General features: G+C 34.3%; 1 protein-coding gene and 1 non-coding gene across 2 annotated transcripts in view; one reads left to right on the top strand and one right to left on the bottom strand.

The window, feature by feature from the left end:
* ssp3 (SCAPER domain-containing protein short spindle 3) overlaps positions 1-26,194 on the top strand; it is a 62,528-nt gene that overhangs the window by 18,142 nt on the left and 18,192 nt on the right. Inside the window, exons 10-22 of the mRNA XM_089247746.1 lie at positions 35-161; positions 1,634-1,745; positions 4,220-4,360; positions 9,748-9,849; positions 12,078-12,131; positions 13,058-13,200; positions 13,337-13,418; positions 13,629-13,784; positions 14,792-14,893; positions 19,949-20,079; positions 22,397-22,459; positions 23,630-23,866; positions 25,066-25,189. Of these exons, the coding sequence (XP_089103872.1) occupies positions 35-161; positions 1,634-1,745; positions 4,220-4,360; positions 9,748-9,849; positions 12,078-12,131; positions 13,058-13,200; positions 13,337-13,418; positions 13,629-13,784; positions 14,792-14,893; positions 19,949-20,079; positions 22,397-22,459; positions 23,630-23,866; positions 25,066-25,189 (1,574 nt within the window). The remainder of the gene's footprint in view (positions 1-34; positions 162-1,633; positions 1,746-4,219; positions 4,361-9,747; positions 9,850-12,077; positions 12,132-13,057; positions 13,201-13,336; positions 13,419-13,628; positions 13,785-14,791; positions 14,894-19,948; positions 20,080-22,396; positions 22,460-23,629; positions 23,867-25,065; positions 25,190-26,194) is intronic.
* On the bottom strand, positions 10,997-11,068 carry TRNAA-AGC (transfer RNA alanine (anticodon AGC)). Its single transcript has one exon. It is a non-coding gene; the product is annotated as a tRNA-Ala (tRNA).

The raw sequence follows: 26,194 nt of genomic DNA, 5'->3' as shown, positions 1-26,194 counted from the left end.
TTACTGTTTTCACTTTACTATTTTCACTTTGCAGCTCAAGAACATATATGTCAACTGGGGTTGTCTTGGGGTGATCAGATGGATTTAGTGGACATGGATTTGAGGACCCCTGGAAGGGCTTTACAAATCCATGAAAAGTTGTCATCACCTTTCAAGAAGAGGTGCATATGCATTTGCATTTTATAAAAGTAAAACCGATTTATAACTTATTTAAATCATTGTACAGTGATACTTCTGCTAACAAAGATAATTTGTTCCAGAACCACATTTGTGTTGGCCAGAACATGGTTTCCCATAGGTTTCTGTAGTAAATTAAATGTTTAAATGAATTAAGCGTTGTAACAGGCAAGCTGTTGACAAGAACGTACAGTACTACTTTTCATTCATGAGACATGCGAGGATTAAGTTTTGATTGAGAGACGAAGACATTCTGTAGAGTTCGATTTCAACGTTCATGGGTTGGGGGGGGGGGGCAAAGGGTTGTTGATTTTGCATGTTAACATGGAGGTGTTCTGCATTAAAGCAGGATAAAGGAATTTTTTCCTTGTTCACCACTCCGTATACACATCACCAACTGTCATAACGTATGTTTAATTCATTCTAGGTACTGTCCAAAATTTAAAGACAAGTTTTTTAAAACACCAAGGGATGCTAAAGATGAAAAAATAAAAACTGATCAAAGAATAAATAACAATTATATGATAATTAATAAGACAACCATAAATACTTTTTATGGGTATCGTATAATATTTTATCATGTATATAGTTTTTAGTTTTTATAATTGCATTTTTAATTCAGCTGTATTTAGTAATATATAACATCCATATTTGTTATGGGCATCTTTTTCTCAGCCACCTTGGTGGGCATTTTGACTTGCATTTATATAAAATGAACAGTTTCAGAATTGGATAAGGGAATTTGTAGGAAGATGAGGTATGGAAAATCTTTATATTTTTCACTATGTGCACAACAAACACCAAGACCAACTTAGTCTGCCGAAGCTGGTGTTGAGTTTGCAGGTGTCTCCATCTATGCGTGGTTTCGTCAGCTCATTTCTGTGTCTGATACATTTTCAGATGGAAAAGATGAGCTCTTAGAATGGTCAGACTGTTCAATTTGATGCTGAGTCCTGTGCGGAAGAACACATGCTCTGAAAACATGGATTCCTTTTTTTAATGCATTTTTTATTAGCTGAATCTTTAATTTCACATTAAAGGGTTCAAAAAATTTCAGAAGGAGAATTGAAGCTACATCTAGAAAAAGACTACAAGGAGGATATGAGTTAATCAGGATCAAATGGCAGTAAATCTGATGCAAATTGGCACTAAAATTCAGCTCACAACATGGCTGTTTTATGTTTGCGTGTGCATCTGTATTAACAAAGTGTTTGTTATCCGAATCTGTATTCATTAGCTGAGGCAGAAAAATCATTAAAACTTTTTTGTTAGTCAAAGAATTCGTAAGCCGATGTGTTACTGTATATAATTTTAAAATTGCACCAATTTTTTCTCCTTTTTATTGTTTAAGTTTATGATTTTTTTGTAACAATTTTGTTTTTAAATTAAATGAAGATGCATAAATATATAATTACTTTAAGATAAAAGAGCTATACATGATTTTCACTTTCCATAGAACATTGGCGGAGACGATACGCTTGCAAGAAGAAAAACAGTTGAAAGCACAAGAGCAGAGGGAAAGGTTCCTTGAAGAGAAAGCCCAAAGATTCAAGGATATACAGAAAAAGGTTTCTTATTTTGTCCATGTTATATTCTAATTTAAATTGACGTAGAACAGAGCTACTGTATAAGATTCATGTAATTCATAAGGAGAAGTCGTGTCTTATTCTGCAGATAAATCATTCTGATATGGAACAAAGGTGCATAAGTAGGAGGTGGCTACATAATTTTAATACAGTAAAAGTCTGTTACAATGAGTATGGCTTATAAGGAAAATCTTGATATAAAGAGTGATTTGCAGGTGATTGTCAAAGAATAATGTTACAAAAAACATTTACTTATAACGAAAAGTCTGTTACAACAACAATTTTCCTCCATGATGTGCAAGATGTATGTATATATACGGGGGGATTATAAAAAAACTATCCCTACATATGGGCCCCTAACTATCATACCATTCACAGAAACTGAATGAAATTTTGGCATAAAGTATTTTGAGGTATGCGCTAAAGAATGATATGGAAAACAACAGTGTCACTCTAACAGTTACGGTTACAGTGAGAAAATTTCGAAAATATCAAATGGCAACACCAAGTTTTTTGTATTGGAATGCGATCTCCATTCTGAAAAACACTAAATAGCGTTGGAATGGCACCTGTAGCACGAAAATCCCCGGAGCTAGGCAAGGAAAAAGTAAAAAGGACTTTGCCGTGCACCAGAGCATTAATGTTCGTTTCATTCATCACACCGTTTCTTCAGCTGAGATCCCAGCCTGATTAGTCCTCCACAAAACGAGAAGAAGAAACCAAGAAATGCAAATTTCGGGTTCTACGTAAGACACAGTCATGACTGATGTCGTCACGCTAGGTGAAAGAAAAGGCACTGCGAAATGCGAGCCACGTATGTTGCTTTCTGCCATTCCGAACAAGATGCTGCTTTCAGGGAAAGAATGTGGGGAAATCGTAAAGATTTATTACCTGAATGGACAAAATGCCGCAGAGACATTGCGTGTTTACCACAGAAACCATGGATTACGGCGAGGCCTGTGCACTGTCAAAGCTGTACGGGACTTGATTCATAAATTTGAAGAAACTGGTTTCCCATGTGATCGACCTCGGTCTGGACGACTTTCCGTTCCAGTGGAAGCTGTTGCAGAAGTTCATCAGACGATAAGCACAGTTTGTCCCACAAGTGCACGCAGTGTTTCACGTGTTCTGAATCTGCCGAATTCAACTGTCCGCAAGATTCTGCGCTCTGTTCTAAACATGTTTCGGTATCGATTCCAGCGTGTCCAGATGTCTGAAGCGGGAGACTATCAATTACGGCTGGATTTTGCAAATCAATTCCTTATCCGGTACGATGAAGATAGCAGCTGGCCTTTACGCATTCTGTGGACAGATGAGGCACATTTCTCGTTAACTGGTAACATGAATTCAAAAAATTGTGTGCACTGGGCAGACAATAATCCACATGATGTGCTTGCACGTCCATTACACGAGGAAAAAGTGACTGTGTGGTGTGGTATAACGAGTACGTTCATCCTCGGCCCTTACTTTTTTGAAGAGGTTACTGCCGGTGATCTGCAAACATGTACAGTAACGAGTGCTCGCTATCTGGACATGTTAACTCGTTACGCGATTCCCGCATTGCAACGGCAAAATGCTCTATCTGAAGTTGTGTGGATGCAAGATGGCGCTTCTCCACATGTAGGGTCTTCAGTCAAACATGTTTCAAGTCAACAGTTTGGTGACAGAGTTATCTCCCGTCATTTCCCGTTTCCGTGGCCACCAAAGTCTCCTGATCTCACACCAATGGATTTCTGGCTGTGGGGATATCTGAAATCCAAAGTGCATCAATTTCGTCCGCAAACTGCATCTGATTTGAAAGATGCCATCAGAACTGCGATTCAAGAGATTCCTATTGCCATGGTACGTGCTGCAGTGCTATCCACCATCTGCCGCATGCAAAGTGTCATCGTGTGTGAAGGAGGTCATGTGGAAAATTTGTGAAACACAATAAAATGCTTTATTTTATGCTGCTTCTCTGTCCTTATTGGTTGTCCTCACTTTTAGCCTATCTACCGCCGGTGATTTTCATGCTACAGTTGCCGTTTGAACGCTATTTAGGGTTTTTCACAATGGAGATCACATTCCAATACAAAAAACTTGGTGTTGCCATTTGATATTTTCGAAATTTTCTCACTGTAACCGTAACTGTTAGAGTGACACTGTTGTTTTCCATATCATTCTTGAGCGCATACCTCAAAATACCTTAGGCCAAAATTTCATTCAGTTTCTGTGAATGGTATGATAGTTAGGGGCCCATATGTCGGGATAGTTTTTTTATAATCACCCTGTATATGTTTCTTTGTTTAATTCATTCAGTCTCTCTCTCAGTAGTATTCAACAGCTTATAGGCTATGTGAGTGTGTATTTTAAAAAAATGTTTCATTTCCAAAGCTGTGCTAAACATTACTGTGAGCATATACTACATTAGGCTATGTGTTTATCTCTGTGCATCTATTCTTTTATCTTTCAATAAGGTGGAAGAAATGAGGGCGTTCACTGAAAAAAAAGCCGAACAGCAAAGAATGATTTTGGAACAAAAATTGCAGAGAGCTGAAGAGAAGCGCAAGAAAGAACTCGAAAAAATTATTAAGAAAGCTCATGATGAAGAAGAAAAGGTAAAACAAGAACTTAATTTTCAATTTAATTAATTTATTTTTTATGTTTTATCATCAGTATATGCTTTTATGAAAATTTGGGAATATGCTGTAGGTGTTTATTTCTCAATTAATTTGCCCCTTTATATACAGGATGATTATAATTGAAGTTTTGATTTCAAAACACTGTAGAATAAGAATTATTAGTCAGATTGAGTAGAAAATTAGCATGAATACTCCTAAAGCAACAGAATTTTATTTGACGAAGGAAAAATCACATAGTTTCATAATTCTCTGTAACAATAATCACCTTGTATTTTGCTTAATCATGAGTAAATTTGTTTATTTTATATTATGGGCAGAGGGACTTCATTTTTTTTTGTTTTAAGAACTCTCTAGATTATGGTTTCTTAACCAGGGTTTCGGTGAGAGCATTTCAGGGGGGGGGGGGGTCTGTGACCTTGATTGAGAGAATTCAACTGAATACATTTTTTCATACACTGAATGAAATTAAGTGTATTCATAATTTCATTGTGGAATTGACAGATTCATCATTTCCCTTCAGTTGGATGAAACTACAGACATCTCTCAATGTTTCCAGCTTCTTGTTTTTGCTCGCTATGTGTATGTTGGACCCATCAAAGAAAAACTCTTATTTTGTGAGCATCTTTTGGAAACTACAAAGGCTATCTATGTTTTCAAAATGATAAAAACATTTTTTCACAGACAAAATTTTTATTGGAAAAATGACCCTTCATTCAATTACATGGTCATACATTGATGGAGCTCCTACGATGTGTGGTAATACACCTTGTTACGCTACTTTGGTGAGAAAAGAAGCTCCTCAAGTCATTGTATCTCATTGCTTTTTTGCAAAGATATGCACTGGCAACAAAGACTCTTCCATCAACTCTGAAAGAAATTTTGTCAATAACCATAAAAGTTGTTAACTTCATCAGCAGGTCGTTGCATCATCGAATTTTTAAAAGATTTTGTTTATGTAAAAAAAAAACTGGTATAAAGCAGAAAGTGTTTAAAATAGACATATAACATGGGATGGATTTAATTTCATTTATCGCTCCCACACACATTTTTTTTGTACTTCCAGAAACATCTGGTGTCTTCGCGAATTTTTTTAAGTCAAATAAGTGTCACCACTTATTTCCATTCATAAACAAATTTTGATAACGCGGAAACATGTCCAACTTTTTGAAAATACACCAGATGCCTTGTGATTCTGTTTTAGGTCAGTATTACACTATAAAAGTTTTGTAAAAGATCTTTTATTAAACTTTTTTAGTATAATGCTGGCCTCAAACAAGTTTTATTGTGTATTTCAAAGGTTTAAAAGAAGAAACACATACTCATTACTTGACTGTTTCATAGTTTTTATTTTATTATATTTTATATGTGTTTAAAAGTGTTTTTCACAGGGGGGGCCATGGTCTTCACGCTACTAACACAAGGGGTCCATGGAACTAAAAAGATTAAGAACCCCCCCCCCCCTGCTCTAGATCAAACCCTCTTGACCCGAGAACTTTTCCTTATAATGCCAGATAATAGGAAAAGTTCAATGTACACACATGATTTTACTTTATCAAAGGTCAGAGTTTTGAAATATAAAAAAGTCAAATGAGTATTATCGACCTCCGTTCCATGTACATTAACTTTTGAAGATGAAATCGATCAACAATGTAGCACAAAAAATCTGCTTAGTTGTATGAGGAATTATTTTTGTGAAATACTACTTGAATATAGTCAAACCTCCCATTATAGTACCAACCCTACTTAGTGCCACAAATTTTCAGTGAACAGATCTTCCATATAGGGATTATAATGTAAAAAATACTGTTTTAGTGTCCACTCATTATATCGCCAACTATTGTTCATATGCATACAAAGTCTATGTGTCATTTTGTGAGAATTTCCACATTTCTTTTCCCGTCAATTTGGTTTTTTTTCCTCGAAAAAACTGATTATTGGTGATGACCATATTATGATGACCATAAACTGGTCATCATAATATGGAATGACTAGTTTATGACCATCATAACAATTGTTTAGACCAAAAGACTTAAAAAATAAAGAATGGTGTGGTCGGAACGTCTAGAAAGCACATTTCTCATGAATACATGGACATGTATAGGGGACCTAAAAAAGCTAAACAACCAACCTATTCAAAGAAACAGATTTATTGACAAGAAAGTGTACAATGAGCGTACTAGTGCTAGTTTGTTCAATGTGCCCAAGTTTTTCAACACTGCATGTTTTTCACTTGCTGGTCATCACGTTTTGACTGGTATGTGTAGTGATTAACAGAACCACAACTAGGTGCTTGGTTAGCCGGAGCTAACACACATTTTTGCGCACCCTTGTTATGTTGGAGTGGTTAAAGGATGGAATTTGTGCCTCCTCTGGTCCAGCGCCTGGTGCACCAGACCTGCCAGCTCCCCACCAGTTTGACTTATGGGTGAGTGGTTCCACAGAACCTAGCACTGCGACCAGAGGTCTATTGTACTATCCCCAAAAGAAAATAGAAGTCTTTAATAGAGACCTGTAGCTGAAGCATAGTTCAGCAGAGATCTAATAGGAATGTCTTGAAGCTCCCATGGTTCAATCAAATGACCACCCAAGTACTCCAACCTGTGTGCAGAGTACATTTCACATTCACAAAGAAAGTGAGTAGCTGTTTCTTTCTTATATAAACAACCTCTACAGGTTGAGTCACTCTACTAACCCTATCACATTAAGATGCCTTTTAAGAGTACGGTGGCCAGTAAGTAGACCAATAGCTCTACGAATACCATTTTTGCTCATTTTCCGTGAAATGCCCAAAGTTGGCTCAGGACCAATGAACAGAGTTCCAGAGCCCCTTCTAGCCAGCTTGTCAGCCAATTCATTGCCCAAGATTCCCAAGTATTAATGACCAGGCACCCATCAAAGCTTGACTCTTTTGTTGTTGGACATATTACAGAGTGCAGTGTAACACTTCCAGACCACATGAGAAGTGATTTCTGACTTTTGAGGAGCCATCAGTGCAGCCTGACTACCAGAACATATAAAAATGCATCTTCTACTAAAATCTATGTAAATTTTCCAACACATGAGAATTTCAAAAATTTCAGCCTGAAAAACAGTGGTGTAGCCACCTAAAGGATATGATAACTGTGTACCATCTCCAGGACAGCATATTCCAGCTCCAGTACTATTTCCAAGCTTAGAGCCGTCAGTATACCGAATAAGATTTCTATCATTGTGAGTAGGAGCAATGTCTGTCTTCCCTAGAAGGGAATTGAACCATATAAGGCTTATTAAATGCAAATTTGGAAAGCATGCCATTTCTTGGCATGTTGAGATATGGATGCTGTGTAACATTTACATCAAGACCACCCATGATAAGTACTGTGAGTACTTTTTCCAGTGACCCGAATTCTTGAATCTTTTCATACAGATGATTGCTTCAGCCTCTTTACGCATGTGCAGAGGATACATCCAGAGTAAAAGTTTGAATGCTTCAGTAGGAGTGGCTTTCATACAGCCAGAGATGGCCATGCAAACCATTCTTTGTAGTTTAGCCAAGTCTGACTTGACCATATTGTACCTTTTTCTGGACCACCAGACAACAGAACCAGAAGTAATAACAGGAGATATGATCAGTGAGTAGATCTAGTGGATGACTCTAGGATTTAATCCTCATGTCCTTCCAATGGCATTTCTGCAGGCTCAAAAAGCTCTGTTCAGACAAAACTCAAGGTGCTTCTTCCAGGTCAGTTTCTGATCTAGGTACACACCTAAAAATTTAACCTTACTGGCATATTCAAGAGTTTGACCAAAGAACTTGATGTTCTTCAAAGAAAGGTCTTTTTTTTCTTGTAAAGCAGCCATAGTAGTCTTTTGTGGGTTAACAGAAAATCCTTCACTATCACACCACTTTTCGACCTTCCTAAGAGCATCAGACATAACAGTAGATACAGTATCAATGTACTTGTCTCTAATGACAATTACAACATCATCAGCATAACCAATGCAAGCCATTCTAGATTTAGCCATTTTCTCCAGAAGTGAGTCCAACTAGACACCACAAGATAGGAAAGTGTACACCTCCCTGAGGGCATCCAGCTTGTGCATGAGCTGCTGTGGTGGTCGAGTGGTCATAGTGACGGACTCGCATTGCGGGGACCCGGGTTCGAGCTCCACCGTCACTATAGTGGTGGTCGGCTGAATTTGGTTTTCTGTGATTCCCAACTTCAAGGCGCAAATTCGAGCCGATCTCCCTGTTAAAAAGTCTCGCCACAGAGAGCAACAGTCATACAAACAGTACAAATATTCAGTCAACAACAGTATTACACTTCACTCACTTCACTTCTGAGATATAGATGGCAGCACTAAAAAATCATACACAACACTAGATACGCACTCAGACTGTTAGGTACACATACTTACACTTCCGGCACAACTCACTAGGTAGTAAATTGCCCATGGCGTAGACCTGAGTTGTGCTCTGCTTGGGAAAAAAAAAAGCTTGTGCATGTAAATTGTCATGTTATCTCCACATAGAAATGCATATACCCACCTGAAGGATAACAAATTATCGATAAAATTAATAATTGGCTTATTAACACTTCTTCTCTCAAGAGCTCGAAGAATAGTGTCAATAGGAACCTTATCAAAGGCTCCCTCAATATCAAGAAATACAGCTCTTCACCGATTACTGCCTTTATCATTAAGAAATGATCTCTCTGGATTTACTCCATTCAATCATGTTAAAAAGATTTGTTCTCTCTCTCTCTCTCTCTTTCAATATCTAAAAAACAGTATATTTTTTGTTATTAAACCATTGTATATCAGGACTAAAAGCAATGCTGCCATTATTTCCCTATGTTTATTTTGTTTTTGCTCTTATGAAATGTGTTGCTAAATTTATGCAGAATTGTAATAATTGTAGTGGTAAATGTATGTTTCTGTCAATTTTTATGTGCAGAAATATTTGAAAGTAATTCTACAGTGTTTACAGTTTTACCAATTTTCTGAACTTAAAATTGAATACTTATAAAATAGGTTATTCCATTATTCAGGAACACTAACAAGACATTTATATACAGTAATTCCTGATAAACATGTGAATTTATGTAATGGTACTTCTCTGAAACACTATTTCGACCATGATCTGAAATGACGCCAAACTCATTATAGCTCTAAAATTAGATGGTGGAGACAGATGGTGGCGTTAAATTAGGGTTCGACTGTTTATTGAAAACTGATTATGTAATCAGTGATGTAACATTTGTACAAATAAAATTTATTGAAAAAAATGGTTTTTCAGTGAATAACATTGAGCATTTTTAAGCTGTCGAAAAGATAATGGTTCTCTTCATTATTTGAATTTTTATGATTTTTTTTCCTTCCAGGTGAATGAGATAGCTTTCATAAATTCTTTAGAAGCACAGAACAAGAGGCATGATCTGATTTCTAAAGAGAAAGATCACGAAGCTAGATTGCAAGATATACAGGTTTGATCTTCATTCATTTTCACTTCAGTATTTTATTACACAAAGGAATATTAAAGAATATTTTCTGAATGATCAGTATCAATTCTAAATATTTTAATGGCAATTTTAGTGTAATTAGAATTTCTTTTAAAATTATTTATTTTTTAAACTAATGATAAATACCACTACTTAGCATAAACACTTGATAACATAAAATCATGTTTTTATAAATGTAAGTACCACAGCACTTAGTTTGAGAAATATAGTACATGTTCAAATGATTGTTACTGTGTTCCCCCTGCCCCCATTGTGCATTAACTAGCATGCTGCGAAACCGCCGGGAAGACCAGTATGCCATAAATAACTGTATTTCCCAACATGCGAGGAAATTTGAGTCATAGATTTCAGATAATTAATTCATTAGTACCTGGTTTCCAATTTCCAAGGATTGATTGAATTGGCTGATTTGAAATTTTTCTGTCCTCTGCATCTTAGGAACCTTTTGTCTTACAAGCTAGTTTATGTTCAGATAGCTTGAGCTTTATTTGCTTTCGCTACCACAAATCTTAGTTTATTAAAAACACATATACTAAGCATATTCATCTGTGTAGACTAGGTGAGCTAAATATAAATATAAATTTTAGACTACTACAAAGTATTTTTGTATTCTGTAATTATTTGTGTAAAATTTAAATTAGGTAAGCGGAGCAAAAAAATTCAAGAATTGCACAAACAACAAAGCATGATTTTGTGACACAAAAGCAGCAACATATTTCTTTGATCTGTGAGCATGAAGAAAAATGTGGAGAATACACAGTATTCTGTGCATAGATGCTGAAACCCGAGGACTGAGTTCATTTGACCCTCCCCCAATGAATTTTGTGAAAGGACAGCCTCCCTCCCAAAAAAATTCATGAATATACTATGAAACGCACCATTCTGCCTCTTGTTGCTTGCTTGAGTCCTCTATATATGGGACAAATGGCGATTTTCAGTCCCATCAATGTTTTCTTCATTTTGGCGCCTCTGATTCTGCTTGTTTGTTGGTTGATGATAATTAAATTAGATCATTAAGAGAATGCATATAGAAACATCCTCTCAATACTAAGATTCATCGAAAGACTGGTTATTTGTATAGATGAAGATTACAAGGAAGAAAATTCATCATTGCCCCCACGGGGACTCGAACCCCGGTCTCTCGCTTGCTGGACGAGTGCTCTACCATCTGAGCTATGGAAGCAGATAGAATATTTCAACCTTGGAGCGTATATATATATGTTGAAAGTCACCGTACATGGATGGCGTCAGCAATCAACTAATAGCTCGTGAATGACAAAGGCCAACCATATGGCCATATGCATATAGAAACGTCCTCTCCACTTGTCAATACAAGATTCATCGAAAGACTGGTTATTTGTGGAGACAAATACATCAACAACATCTTTCAACATATATATATGCTCCAAGGTTGAAATATTCTACCTTCCATAGCTTAGATGGTAGAGCACTCGTCCATCAAGCAAGAGACTGGGGTTCGAGTCCCCGTGGGGAGCAGTGATGAATTTTCTTCCTTGTAATCTTCATCTCCACAAATAACCAGTCTTTGGATGAATCTTGTATTGACAAGTGGAGAGGACGTTTCTATATGCATATGGCCATCTGGCCTTTGTCATTCACGAGCTATTAGTTGATTGTAGACGCCGTCCATGTACGGTGCCTTTCAACATATATATACGCTCCAAGGTTGAAATATTCTATCTGCTTCCATAGCTTAGATGGTAGAGCACTCGTCCGTCAAGCAAGAGACTGGGGTTCGAGTCCCCGTGGGGAGCAGTGATGAATTTTCTTCCTTGTAATCTTCATCTCCACAAATAACCAGTCTTTCGATGAATCTTGTAATAAGAGAATGTTCAATTTTTATTGATGTTATCAAACTCTTGGGCAGAGCATATTTTCTATACAGTGTAAACCATTATTTTATTGTAATTACCTTATTTATTCGGCATTTGAACTGATATAATAAAAATCATATAAACTGATATTGGTTTATTTTAGTGTACTATGCAGGACCCATTTTAAAACATACTTTTCCTGGCTTGCCAGGAAAACTCCAACATTTAAAGAAACTGCTGCCCCTCCCCAAGTTTTATGATATGTCCATAGTAAGATATATTATTTGTGTTTGAGATGCAACAACAAAGAAAATTGAGTAGTATTAAGTGCTTAAAGCTGACTTTCTTTTTTTTTAGGATGAGCGACAAAGAAAATTAGAGGAAAAAGCAGCAAAGGAAGCAGCTGCTGAGGTTAGTAAAATTATTCCTTAATTGAAATAAGACAAAGATGAATTTTGGATTTTTTTTTACCCCTTTAGGTGCAATTACTGCTGATGTAATTTTTTATACTTTTTTTGGTATTAGGTATAAATCAATCTTTCATTTTTGTTTAATTCACTATTTATTTTTTTAAGCATAATTTGTATGTGCACTAATAATTCTTAACATCACAAGTCAGACGTGTAGTTTTCTCTTTTACATTCACAAGTGAAGATTATAATTTTCTAAGTTTTTGTGCCTGTGTGAGTATTCATCCCTGGTGTATTTGTAAGATTTTTTCTCATTTTGAAGTGCATATCAGTTATTATTGTAATTCGTGGAATAAATGTCACATCAGTGCATCTTCCATATAATTTCCAGAAGAAAAAAATTATTTCCCATGTAATCACTGTTTTCTCTTATTCTACAAAAGAAAACTAGAGTAGAAAACTTTCTACTCTAGAAAGTGCTCGCCAAATGCTCTGAATCATTTTTGAATAGTTGAATCCAATTGAGTTAATTGATATCGAGTTAATTGATACAGTTGAATCCCATTATAACAAATGCCAAGAGACTGCAGGAATCACTTCGTTAAAGCGAAATTTCATTATAAAGGAATTCCAGGCTACCTAGCATTGTTCCTATGTAAACTTATTTGGGAGATAGAAAATTGTTTGTTAAAACAAGATTTTCGCTATAACAGTATTCATTAAAACTGGATTCGACTGTATTTGAAAGTTATATGGTGCTCATATTCATGTGATATTCAAAACAAAAACTAACGTATCTGTGCCATCGATATAAGTACTGTAAGCCTTTAAAATCATGTTTCGGAAAATGTAAGATCTGCGACAGGTAGACCAAGAAATAATATGATAATTTGTTAACCATCGCAATGTTTTATTTTTTTTTACCAGGAAAGACGTAAAGTTTTGGAGGCAGAGCGTCAAGCCAGGCTCTTTGAAATGCAAGAAAAACGTAAACAAAAAGACTTGAAGATTGAGCAGCAGCTGCTCGAAAAAGAAAAGGAGAGGCAGGAACTTGCAAATCAGAAAGCAAGGTGAAAAAACAAAAAAATAACATTAATGGTCTTTTTTTTCTCCAGATTGAAAAAAATTCTAATATTTTCATTTGTTATTGAAACAAGCTCTTTATGAAAGTATTATTTTAAAACTCCTATATTCACATGTATACAGGGACAGAGAATTGAGGCTGTCTGCTTTGAATGCAGCACAACAAGCTAATACAGAAGAATTACAGAAGAAAATCCAACTTAAGGTATTGTATCATGTTTTGCTTCACTGATTTAATAATGCATTTTTTTTATGTATAACTTGTAAGCTATTTCTATTACTATACTCTTAAGTTTGCAGTATAAATTGGCATATGCATATAAAAAAATTAGTTATTCATTCAACATATATATAATTGCATTGTGAAGGTATATGGATATGTTTTTCAATACTTACAACTTGCAATCTTATACAGCAAGAAGAAAGTGCTCGTAGACATGAGGAGAACATCGAACACATACGACAGAAGGCTTTTGAATTGACTGTTCGCAGATATTCTTCGAACAATGACGATGCACCTCAACTAGTGCCTTATGAAAAGAAGAAAATATGTACAATATGTAATGTTTTGGTAAATAGCATTTCTCTCTCTCTTTCTCTCTCAATTCTTTTTAAAAAATAGATGCAGCAAAACAGAATACAAAATGCCTTAACTCTTTGGTGTACCATTTTTTTCTTTCTAATTTCTTTAATTTTTTTTATTTATATATTATTGTTTTGAGAACACCAATAAACGAAACAATTTTTATTTCATTGAATATATTGGATTCGTATAATGGCAAGCCCAAACTATTATAGTGCAATATGCACTTCCCAAAGCAGTATTTAAGAAGAAGTAGGGGTGGGAAGTATATACTTTCTACGGCCTTAGAAGAGGTGGAATCGACAAACTGTTTGTGCACTTCATAAGCATTTTTCTAGACTATAGAAACTCTAATGAATTTGCTATATGCAGGAAAATGTTGAGTGTGTATATGCGGCCCTAATTTCTTTATGATGTCAGAGCAGAAACATATGCAGTTATAAGAACTGGTTTGGCACCTATTAAGGCATATTAGCATAGGCGGGCTTGTGCCTTCCCAAGGCGATCAAAATTAAAGGGGACTTTTTCTTTCGATTTTCAGAAGGGAAAAGTGTTTAGTAAACTTCACAAAATATCTGGATGAGGAGGCGAGATATCTCTTGAATTCCACTTAAAGGGTTAAAATGGCTTTTAAATGATTGAAGGTCAGTAACTCAAAATTTCTCTAAAAAGATTCCGTCTTTTTCATGTTCATGTTAGTACAGTATCTTCATCATGTTGAAAGTCTGCCTGCTCTCGTGGGGAGACTTTTTCAAATGGGAGACCAGCTCGCATTTGTACCACAAAGTTGGAAAACTACAAAAAAATATATAATAACTTCAGTTGACTGCCATTGTGCCACCTGCTGGAATCAAAAGGTGATTGAAATCTGGCACCTTTTAAAAATTTCAGTGAATGAAATTCTTACCCATCCATACGTAATGCATATCATGTTTTGGTTATTAAATCTTTATTATTCTCATATATTCTTACTTTGTAAAGTTTTTTTTCCATAGATTGGCTCTGAGGTATACCTGCTCAGCCATTTGAGAGGCAAGAAGCATCAAGAAATGATATCAGATCAGCATCAGGGATATGATCCATCTACAGAAGAATTAGTATGTTTAGCATCAATATGTAATTTTAAAATATAAAAAAATTCTTGTTATGCAGGATTACTTGCACTACTTATTTCGAAATTTTTATGATGGGGAAATGAATTGTTCTCCTAAATTATATGAGCCATTGTTAAATTCCAAGGATTGTATGATGCAAGTTGATTACACTCTAGCAAGGGATGTTATTATTCATGGTAGCATGTAATTCTCCTATCTCAAGCACAAGCCCTATTTCTCCTTCTCATTGTGCTTTTGCTCATTGGAAATACATTTTTCAAACATCTTACTAATGTTTCATGCTCTTTGCATATATAATTTGTGTGTGTGTGAAAGTAACGGTATCATTACTTAAATAAGCATTTTGAGTGTATGCAAGATGTGCATGTTACGGTAAGGGGACAAGCAAGTTCATAAAAAAAGCCAATTATTTCTAGGTCTTACCAATAAAACATGGAATTTACCAAAGCGAACAGATAAAAGTCCAAAAACTGCTGGTGTTCTTATGTTCTTATTTTGATCTTTTACAAAAAATCATTCAACAAAACTAATTGGTAGAAGCTCATTTTGTTCCGTCATTGAACAGATCAGCACATGTTTTTAAATCTGTGATCAACTAATCACCACTGGCTTATCACATCATATACTAAATATTTATTATCAATTAATATAATTTAATTATCTATTAATTACAATTAATACTTGATTATACATGCTCTGAATGATAGAGCACACCATGTTCCAAAAATGTTATTAGTTAATTTCTATAATAATGCTTCTAAACATTTCCATTTTTGTCTTTTACCAATTCACATCGGTAAATCCTAGTTTTTACTAGTCTAGTTTTACTAGTCTACAAATATAAATCAAATGTTATAATGTCAGATTACTTAGTTATACTTAGAAAGTCAATATAAGTTGCAAAGGATTAAAATTAATAATATCAGTTATATTGAGAAGAACTTTTGTAATAGTGTTATAAAAAAAGTGACTTTGTAACAAGGTTCAACTGTAAATTTATTTTTTACGTTAGAGAAGAAAAGTTAATGTTGTAACACTGTCAACAAGAAACGGGAAAAGTTGTATTTTATTGCTCAAGCATAGAATACAGTTAACATGGGTGGGGACATGGTTTATCCCAGTATTGTAACCTAACCGCAATGCAACGGAATATATATATAAAGATGGTTTTTATTAATTCAAGTAATGAGGGACCGTGATAGTGGGTGTAATATATTTGAATCTGAAATATCAAGGTTCTATCGTATACCAAAAAATGAGTAGGAACTGAGAATCAGTTTGTTTTGGAGCATACCATTCAAAATATGTAGATATTCATTCTAATGTTCCAAATGTCCTTTTTTTTATTATTTGTATTATAAATGGTTTTGTAACGGAAAAAAAACTTATCTGTAAATTGAAACTAAAATTGAAGAAGAGGATATAAAATCATTGGTTGATAGAATTGTAAATAAAGTTAATACAGTGTAACCTGTATAAAATGGGAGGTCTAGAGACTGAAATTATTCATCATTATAGACTGGTTTCCGTTTTATAGAGGTGCACATAAAAATATATGAAATTATTTATTTCTATCATCCGAAATTTAAGTTTTAAGAACATCACTCTAACTTCTATAAACCAACGAGTGTTAAACAGAGACATACATATTATTATTTTGATTTTTTCATATTTGCTTTTTCAAATAGCTGTACATTTGAAATTTCATACTTAATGCGCTGATAATTAAACTTCAATATAAAACATTCTCCTGAATAGCAATAGTATGGACACTTACTTTTGTCAAAAATGAACTTTTTTAATACAGTGAAACCTTTCGATATAACGATATTCTGTGAACCACGGAAAAATATCGTTGTAGAGGGATTATCGTTATATTGAGAGGCAAATGTATCCTTACATGTGATCAAATGTATGTTGTTTTGTCATCTTTTCTACATCAACAGTGTTAATACCATCAGAAAATGTGCTTTTATGTATTTATTCACCACAAAACATTTTAATTGATTAATTTATTATAAAAATTCACTAAGATGTATTGCCCCTCTACTGAAGTTTACCGCATTGCACTTTCGTGTCTTACATAGACCAATAACTGACCAACAGACCAATACCAATAACTTAGTTTAGCTTTCAGTGATTTTTTTAGTGCAAAAATATTGATGTTATCAGATGTCTTCAGAAGAAGGAAAACAAGTACCAAAGTTAAAATTAAATTCAAAATATTAAAAAGTATTGTTTATAGCGGTTTCAAAAATCTCGTAAAATATTATTATAAAGGGATTTATCGTAGTAAAGAATATCGTTATATCAATATTTCACTGTATTTAAAATAAAAATTGAGAAATTGCATACCTTTTTAAAAAAAACAGTGACAATGAGATCAACAACCAATAACGTTTGTGAAAGATTCTACTTTTCTGTAACACTTGCATTTTGCTTTTTTATGCCTCTAAAATCTCCATTTTTGTGTTCAAATTCAATGTGTTTGTTGTTGCTGGTGGCCATCTCTACACTGAATGAAAATTTCTGCAGTAGCCAAAGCAAGATATAGCTAAATTGTGAACAATAATTTGGTCTCCCTTGCGTATTACTCTCCTGAAATTATAAAACTTTTTAAAAAAATAGGAGTGTTTTCTAACAAAAGTCACCATTTACATCATAAATGATATGCTAAACAAGCTTTTACTAAATTCTGAATAGTAAATTGTCCACTTCCTCTCAAGCCCGACCTCCAGAACCAGTTCAGATAGATTATAAACATTCATCGTTTTTCCAAGAAGTGAAATAGTTCGCCTAACAAAGGGGAATCAGAATGCCTTAACTTTCCCTCCCATCCAAAGGACAAAAACTTGCACTTGGCCGAAAATTATTTCAGTTTTAGGCTTTGTATCTGAAAATAGACTAAATATGCCTTCTGTTTCCATGTTAGACAATATCCATCTTAAAGAGGTTTCCTATGATTGAAAAGCATTAATTATTCACGACTATACATTTGTTCCATTTAAGACAGGTTTCACTGTAGAGATGTCCATCCCACTACCCTGCAAACATATTCAGTTAAATCTGTCAAGCAAATCATAGAATTAGAGAAACCCTCTCCAAATTTGGGTTCAACATTGTGCATTTGCCGGCCAAAAACATGAAATTGGAACCCCCCCCCCCCCACCCAAAGATTCAGGTCCACAGATGAAACAACGGGGACATTTACTACATTCTCTGTGGTGAATGTCCTCTTGGGTACACTGTTCAAACACAGCGAGCACTAAAAATATGAGTGGATAAGCACACGAGATGTGTGAAGAATTAAGAAGGGGAGCAGTCTTCAATAGTTGCACATTGTTGGCAAGAAAACCACAAATTCAAATTCAGTGAAGCAAGGGTGATCCAAGAAGTAAAAACAGTCTTTTTTAGATTTTTTCACCATGTTTTTCAAAGGGTGGTTGAATGCTGCTGGTATGCAAATTTTTGTTTTAAAAATTGTGAAAAAAGAGCTTTTTAAAAAATAACTTGATCAATTCAGTGTATTATATTTGTATGAATTTATAATTCGGTGTATTAAATTTAAGACTAATGCGAATGGAATGTCAAAAATTTTTTTCCCTGTTATTGCTAATCGGTCAGGAAATTCATTTAACATGAAAAATTTCGCAGAACCTTGAGTTTCACGTTAACGAGGTTTGACTGTATTGCATGACGAAAAAATAAAGATAATATAATAATTATTGCCAATGTTAAAAAAAATATGAGATGTTGCACTTTAGGTAACACACTGTATTTATATGATTTCAATAGTTTAAGATTTGAATAGTTTAATAATGTCATTTATTGTTTGTCAATGTACCTTTCGATCATTGTTGAAGAATGCACAGTAATATGTCTCCTCCGCACATGGTATTTCCCTCCAAAATGCAAGGATCAAATATCATTTTTACTTGGCTTGTCAGGAAATAGTAGACTTTTACCTTTGAGCCATTTTGCTGGTAATTATAGTAGAGATGGGATGAATATTCAGTTGATATTCAGTATTCTGCTTATTCAGCTTGGCCGAATAATGCTTAGGTATTGGCTGAATATCTGTGTGAATCTAAGTACATCAAACTAATTAAAAAAAATTATGGTAATTGGAATTTTTCCAATGAATTTAAAATTTACTGATTATATTTTATTTTGTATGGTGTATATCCTTTCCTGTGAAAAAGGTTGCCAAGAGGAATTTCCAGGACAGTGAAAACACAAAACTGGAAATATAATCCTACTGCAATAAAAGATGGAAGTGAAGACAAGTTCACTAACTGAATGATGTATCTAGACAAGATATATATTGAGCTACTGAAAAAGGCAAAAGGGGCAAAGAACATTTAAAGAGGGAAAAATAAGAAAATAAGTCGTAATTTGATGCTTAATGTGTTATTAGTTGAGAGTAAATATTGGTTGACAATTTTTCTTAATTAGATGTCAAATTGTAGCAAGCATTGAAAAAAAATTGATTCTGCAAGTAATATTAAAATACAATATATCATTGTTAAATTTAATTATCTCTCTCTCTCTCTCTCTCACTCATTGTCATGGCAATAAAAATCCCTCAATTACCAGTTTTTTAATATTTATTCAACTAATAAATTGATAATTAAAATTCAATATCAATCATTTGAAATAACTAATAATTTCATTTTTGATTAAAAGCACCAATTTTATTTATAATTGTGGTGAATTTTAAGAAAATTGATATTCGGCTGCCGAATATTCGGTATTCGATTATTAAGCCAAATCACTATTCTTCCCATCCCTAAATTATAGAAACTTCATGAACAGCTCACAAGTAAAAATTAAATGCGTAGGAGTTGCTTAGAAGCATCAATGCTGAAATGAGCTCAAAATGTAAAATGCATTTACTTGAAAAATGTAAGAAAACTATGTTGTCTTTGAGAGAAACACTGCCAAATGAAAGGTTAATAGTGTTGTTATAAAAAGCAATTTATCGAACTCTGTAAACATTGTGGCTTGCAGATGATGTTTGTTTGCTTTGTCTTTTAGGAGCTGTATAACCTGAAACATATTGTCGATGCCACTGTGGATCAGATTAATCCAAATATATCTGTCGATAAGGAAAGGCAGAAGGCCCTCAAGAAACGCTGTAAAAAACTGAGACAAAAAATGGCTAACAAGTAAATTATCTTCAAGTTTCCGAATGTTATTAATAATAATAACTTTCTCTCTCTTTCTATTACAATATTATACTTATATTATACACTTATTACTATTGTACTTATTATTACTATTTCTATTGGTTATTACACTCATGCTATTGATTATACAAAGTTTTTGTGTTTGAATGTTTAATTACTGAATTGTGAGAGAACTTTAGGAAAATCATGAAGTAGCATAAATATACTGTTCATAAAATTGCTAAGCTGCGTATGAATAGCTTCATTATGAATTGAAAGAGAGGTATTTGGGGGCAAAGGGCCTTCATTGGTACAAGCTCATTTTCCTTAACATCTGTGCCATCTGGTAGTATCTAATGACAGATGCCGGAACTTTCGTGTTATCCAAATATCATGTTGAAAGTCTGTTTGCACTCCCTGGCGAGATTTTTTCTGAAAGGGAAATCGGGTGTACAGCACTGGATATAAATGACTGATGCAAATAAGATGACAAAAGCAGAAAAGGATCACTGTTGAGAACTTATAGGATGTTTTTAGTATCGTTGGGCCTTATTGCTAAAAAAAAGAGCTGCACAAACATTCAATGATTAAATAACTACTCAAAAAATAAATAAAAATCTTCATGTTCTTATGGAAATGGTGTCAGGGTATATATTGGGGCTGCTGATTTCAAAACTGATGTTGGTTTTTCAGAATTGGTTCTAGTTTTTAGATAATGCATACTCTTGACAGTGTGATTTGTATGCTGCTTATGTATTATCATTAAAATTAAATTTTCACTTTATCACAAAAACTAGAGCGAATCTGACAAAACCAATGCCAGATTCAAAATCAGCGCTCTTTAACCATCCTAAAATCACTGAAATATCTTTGAAAACAATCAGTTTTGAGCAGTGTAATTTAAATAAAAGAAATCTTTTTTTAATCCGTAACATAGCCATTTCTACAGGATAAATAGTGGTATGAATTTAGAGTAAATAGAACAGATTCATTTGAAACTGTAAAAAAAATATGAACATACTACAGTATTAGAATACTGATATAGACAAGGGATGGCCAACCCTCAGTATGCATGCCACAAGTGGCACACCATAGTATCAGTAGCAGCATGTGAACGCTTTTCAAAAAATAAATGAATTCTATTCCATTTTTCATTCAGAAAAATTCTCTCCAACTTTTAAACAATCCTTTTCATATGAATGATGGTCTTGTAGGATGCCAAAGTACATTCAGTATGGTAGGCACTCCTAATGTAATAACTCTTAAGTGATGATGTTCAATTTGTTGCATTTCTGTTTGGTTTTTCATCTTTGGTCATAGTTGCTGGTCCCATGTCTATGAGATTCAGGATCGTCCGCATGGAGGACATGCATTGTATAATATAATATAATTACATATTGTATATCCATTAATTCTTGAGGGGGAGGGGCTCAAGCACCCTGAGTCCTCAGGTTCTGGAGTCTATGCCCAACATGGTGTAAGATGAACTTCTACCAAAAAACCATATGTGCACAATCTGCATTGCGATGAACAAATTTATGACTTAAAAATAATGACAATTTAGAACTCAAAAGAGTGACAAACTGAATATTTTTACAAAAATAAGAGAACAACAGAACAATATTTTGCAGGAACAAAGAATCCTTGTATCCCGTAACAATGGGACATATAGTCTGCATGATAAATTCCATATAGTGATACGCACATCAAAAATAATCGTGATTGCACACGGCTTGAAAAAAGGTTGGCCACCCCAGTATGGACCAGTCAGCCAGCACTATTAGGAAAAATTTGTGGCCTATTTACTTATAGTATACCGTAAACTGGGGTAACTTTAGGACAGATATTATTTTCACATTTGAAATTATGTGGTGGGCTGAGTTTTCATGCTATCGTCACACTCTTGATCTATAATTGTTCACAACAATTACCAAAATGTGCTGGGGTGCTTAAGTATATTCTGAGTGATGCTTCTTATAGTTGGTGCCTCGTTTCTTCTATTTAGTGATTATCATGAACTTTGTGAAACATCTTAAAACCTTGGTTATTCAAAATTAATGAGTTTCAGGTTTTATAAAAGAACTTTTATCAAACTTTTATAGTATAATCCTCGCCTATCATATACATTCTTCTCACTTAGATTGTTTTTTTTCCAATTGACATGATGCCATATTTCTCAAAAAATATATCTATTGTTATATCATTGTAAATGATCATTTATCTATTATGTCACGAGTTTTCAAAATGATGCTTTAAGTAATTTTGCTAGTTTTTGTGATATTCAATTTTTATTAAAGCTTTTAATTTTTCTTTAAAGGGCACAGGAGTTCAAAAAGCATTTCAAAGAGAAGCTTGAGGCAAATGAAAACTCTGGAACAAAGTATGCAGCTACTTATTCCTTTGAAAAAAAAAATTATGATATATTTTTCTGAATTTTATAATTTGAACCCTTATCACTTTTTTGGGCTGTTGCAACTGTCATGGCTATATATACATGAAAATTTATTGATTTGATTGCTAGGTCTAGGTTCATGAATTTTACAGATGCAGGTCAAGGAAATGCCATTTCTTAAAACAAATTACGATTGACACCAATCTGTTAACAAAACCAAGAAAATGATTATAGTGCTTCAAAATACTGCATGGTTTTTGATGTGAATATGCCTCACAAATCAGGATGCTTGTTTGAAAAATCGAGCCTGATGAAAATGGGTCAGATTTACAATCAAAATAACTTTAAGACAACATGTGCATGAATAGTGTTCAATGAGAGAAATGTGTGATGTCACTCTCTGCTGTTCATACAAAATACAAAAGACTCGATACCAAGCGGAGATAAATTTCGGAAAGAAAATTCACATACCTCTGCGAAAAATTGAACTACCATCTCTTTTGCTGTCTAATATATGTGTTGTAGTGTAGGGCTGGAATTGGGGTGGGGGAGAGAAAATTTGCCTGAGTGGCAAATTGTAGGAAAGAATAAATATACCATTATAAAATCATCACATTTCACGGGGGGGGGGGGGGCAAAAAATCCTGTTTGCACCCCCTCATAAAAATCCTATTTATAGCCCTACTGTAAGGGAGGAACACGTCAGTTCTTTGTAGCATAATAGTAGAGCACTCACCCTGATTATGAAGGGTACAGTGCTTCGATTCTCTACAAAAGTATATGAATTTTCTTTCCGAAATTCATTTCCACTTGGTATCCAGTCTTTTGTATTTTGTAGTGTTTATAGAAAAAAATTCATTGTATCTATGAACAAGAGTCTGCCCAGCCGGACGATACAATAGCATCACACAAACATGAATTACTAAAATTTTATCATCACAAGCTAGAATTAGTATAGCTTTTAATGTCCATTAGGAGCTATCACATTATAGAAGGTGAGATTAGATTTGTCTTGGCAAGTTCTACAACTGTGTTGTAAAACAAAAGTAAATAATAAATGTTTGAGAAAATTAAGATGTAAAGAATTGTGAAAAGGGAAACTGTTATTTATGACATATTTCGATATTTGGATAACCCTTGTATAAATTTCTTTTATAGGTTCTCAAAATTTCTGAAAGAATTAAAAAAGTGCCAGTCGTTAGAAGATACAGAACTCATAGATACTGGTAGAATAAACTCTGAGAAAAGTTTACTTCTAATGGCCAAGCAGGTAGATAAACTAACTTTAAAAGACAAGGTGGAAATTTGCAATATTGGTGGAACGGGTTTGCTGTTGAATATGATTCTGAAAATGTCACCAGTTTTGAATTGTAACACATCTGTGATACCTCATAAGTGAGCATAGATCTTTTTTTTTTTCATGTATTCTGTACAGAGCGTTTCAGAACTCGTGGTGCATACCTTAGAAAGTGATAGAATGCAATTAGACAAGCACAAATCACCATATAACCCACGCTTGGAACTCAAGTAGCTAAGTGCTAGAGGTCAGTACATACTGTGTCATGAAATGATGAGAAACAAGATAAACAGAGACAGCATGTGAGGACACCAATTAATTTAAAGAAAAACAAGTTCCAATTATACAGAGACATCACAGCTACTACTCAAAACTGTGGTGCCAACAATGACGCAGGCTTAACACAGTCTACGTAGTTCTGGGAAGCACTCACTACCACTTGAGTTCTGGGTATGAGTTGTATTGCGATTTGTGATTGCCTAGTTGTGTTCAACACACCCCTAATGTACGTGTCATGAGTTCTGAAACACTATATATATGTACTTTATATCTTGCAATAATCAGTGACACACTAACGTTTTTTGAAAACACGATTTTAGACACTTGCATTTATATTAATGCACCACATACATTAGTTAAATGCAATTTTATAAACCAATATATATAAACGTAAATACATACAGTATATACATACAGGTGTCTTAAAAATATTGTTACAAATGTTTGGGGGAGGTAGATATCATTTGAAGGAATGAGAACTTCATAGGAACCCATAACCGAAAATGTCACGGGCCATCAGTGGTAAAAACACAGGAAGTTGAAATAACACAAGACAGTGATTAGTGTGAAAGCATTTATTTTATTTGTTTTTTCGTGGTGGCATATCCATTATTAATGGACTACTAGATACTCCCCATTTGTAACTATTTGTAGCTCCTAACCTGTATATGTCCCATAATCGCTCAAATTTTAATGCGCAGACACTATCAAACAGTGGCTTGGCCTGTGTTGTAAATATTTTTTGATAGATTCATTGAGCAGCTCATTCATAGCCCTCAGCCATTCTGCACGTACCTCTGTGTTTGTATTCGGATACATGCTCTTTGTTGTGGGGTGATTACTACTTGAATGAGGAAACCATAAATTTCTCCTCCAGCGTACTGATGAACAGTGCAGCCTACCGGCTTACCGTGATGTTTCCGATTATTGGTTTCTCCTTCTGTCAGAATCAATTAAAAAAATATGCATACTCTGATAACAGGAATAATCAATATACTTTTGTTTTTTATTCCTATAGTGTGCTCAAACATGCATATTTTGTGGCTGAGGGATTGATAAAAGACTGTTTTGAAAATTGTGTATATACCCTTATGAGCAATTCAATCGGGATAGCACTGGACGTTCTTCTGACGAGACTTAAGGTAATTAACAAATTTTATTTTATCATTTAAAAAGTTTGCTTGTTATTTCTAATTGTGAAAAAACAATGAAGTTGAATGGTTGTAAAGAATAATATGTCCAGCAAAAGACAAACTCTCTTTGTAATTTGAATGTAAATGTTGAATATTCATGATTTTTCTTTTCATGTTTGTGCCAAATTTCATATCATGTTAATCCTATCTCATTTACCTGAGCCAACAATATCAGTGCAGTAGAAATAGCAAGAACCTGTGGTAAATATTTCAGCGATGGCAGAAAAAGGATACTTATCTTTGATCTATGGTTGCTTGCTTTCACTTTCTTCTGGAAACACATCGCAAAAACTTCTTACCCATTGCTGACTCCTGGTGGGGTTCCATTTTTTTCCTTGTGCATTGAAAAAGTGAGCCTAGACGTATGGATTATGTTTTCTTGTCCCATGAGCAAATTCTAAATTAATAAGTTATTGTCATCATGATTATCAAGTCCCAAATTTTTGTTTATACAGTGAAACACTTGCATAACGATACTCAAAGGACCAGAGAAACTACAGTTATAATGAAGTTATCTTTGTAGATGACGTTATAAAAAGTGCATGAAACCAAAAATTAATATCATTATACAGGCAATTATCCTTATAGACGACATCATTATATGGAATTTTCACTATAGTTATCAAATTTTTCTGTTGATGACAGTACTCGTATATACTCGCTCGACATATAATTTTATATACCATAATTTCCTGTGCATAATCCATGGATTATGTGTTTATTTGTTCATCAGGGGTTTCTTAGTGCAGATATTGCCATCTCAGTGCATGGGTCCCCCCCAGGTACAGCCCAGGGAAGCCTTAATTATGTTTTTGGGGCTGTTTATGTCCTTCCCTTATTCTGAAGAAATAGACAAAATGTAACATCCACCTACCAGTAAAGTGCTACATCACAATGATCTGCCTTTTGTAATGACAAGTACTATGTGCAGTACTTAAAGTGCCACTGTATTCT

This window comes from Pholcus phalangioides, unplaced genomic scaffold (assembly GCF_987345545.1).
Source record: "Pholcus phalangioides strain wild (caught in Gottingen) unplaced genomic scaffold, Ppha-v1.0 ptg000018l_1, whole genome shotgun sequence".
Taxonomy (NCBI): domain Eukaryota; kingdom Metazoa; phylum Arthropoda; class Arachnida; order Araneae; family Pholcidae; genus Pholcus; species Pholcus phalangioides.
The sequence above is the reverse complement of the archived record's forward strand: the minus strand, read 5'-3'. Positions and strand labels throughout refer to the sequence as shown.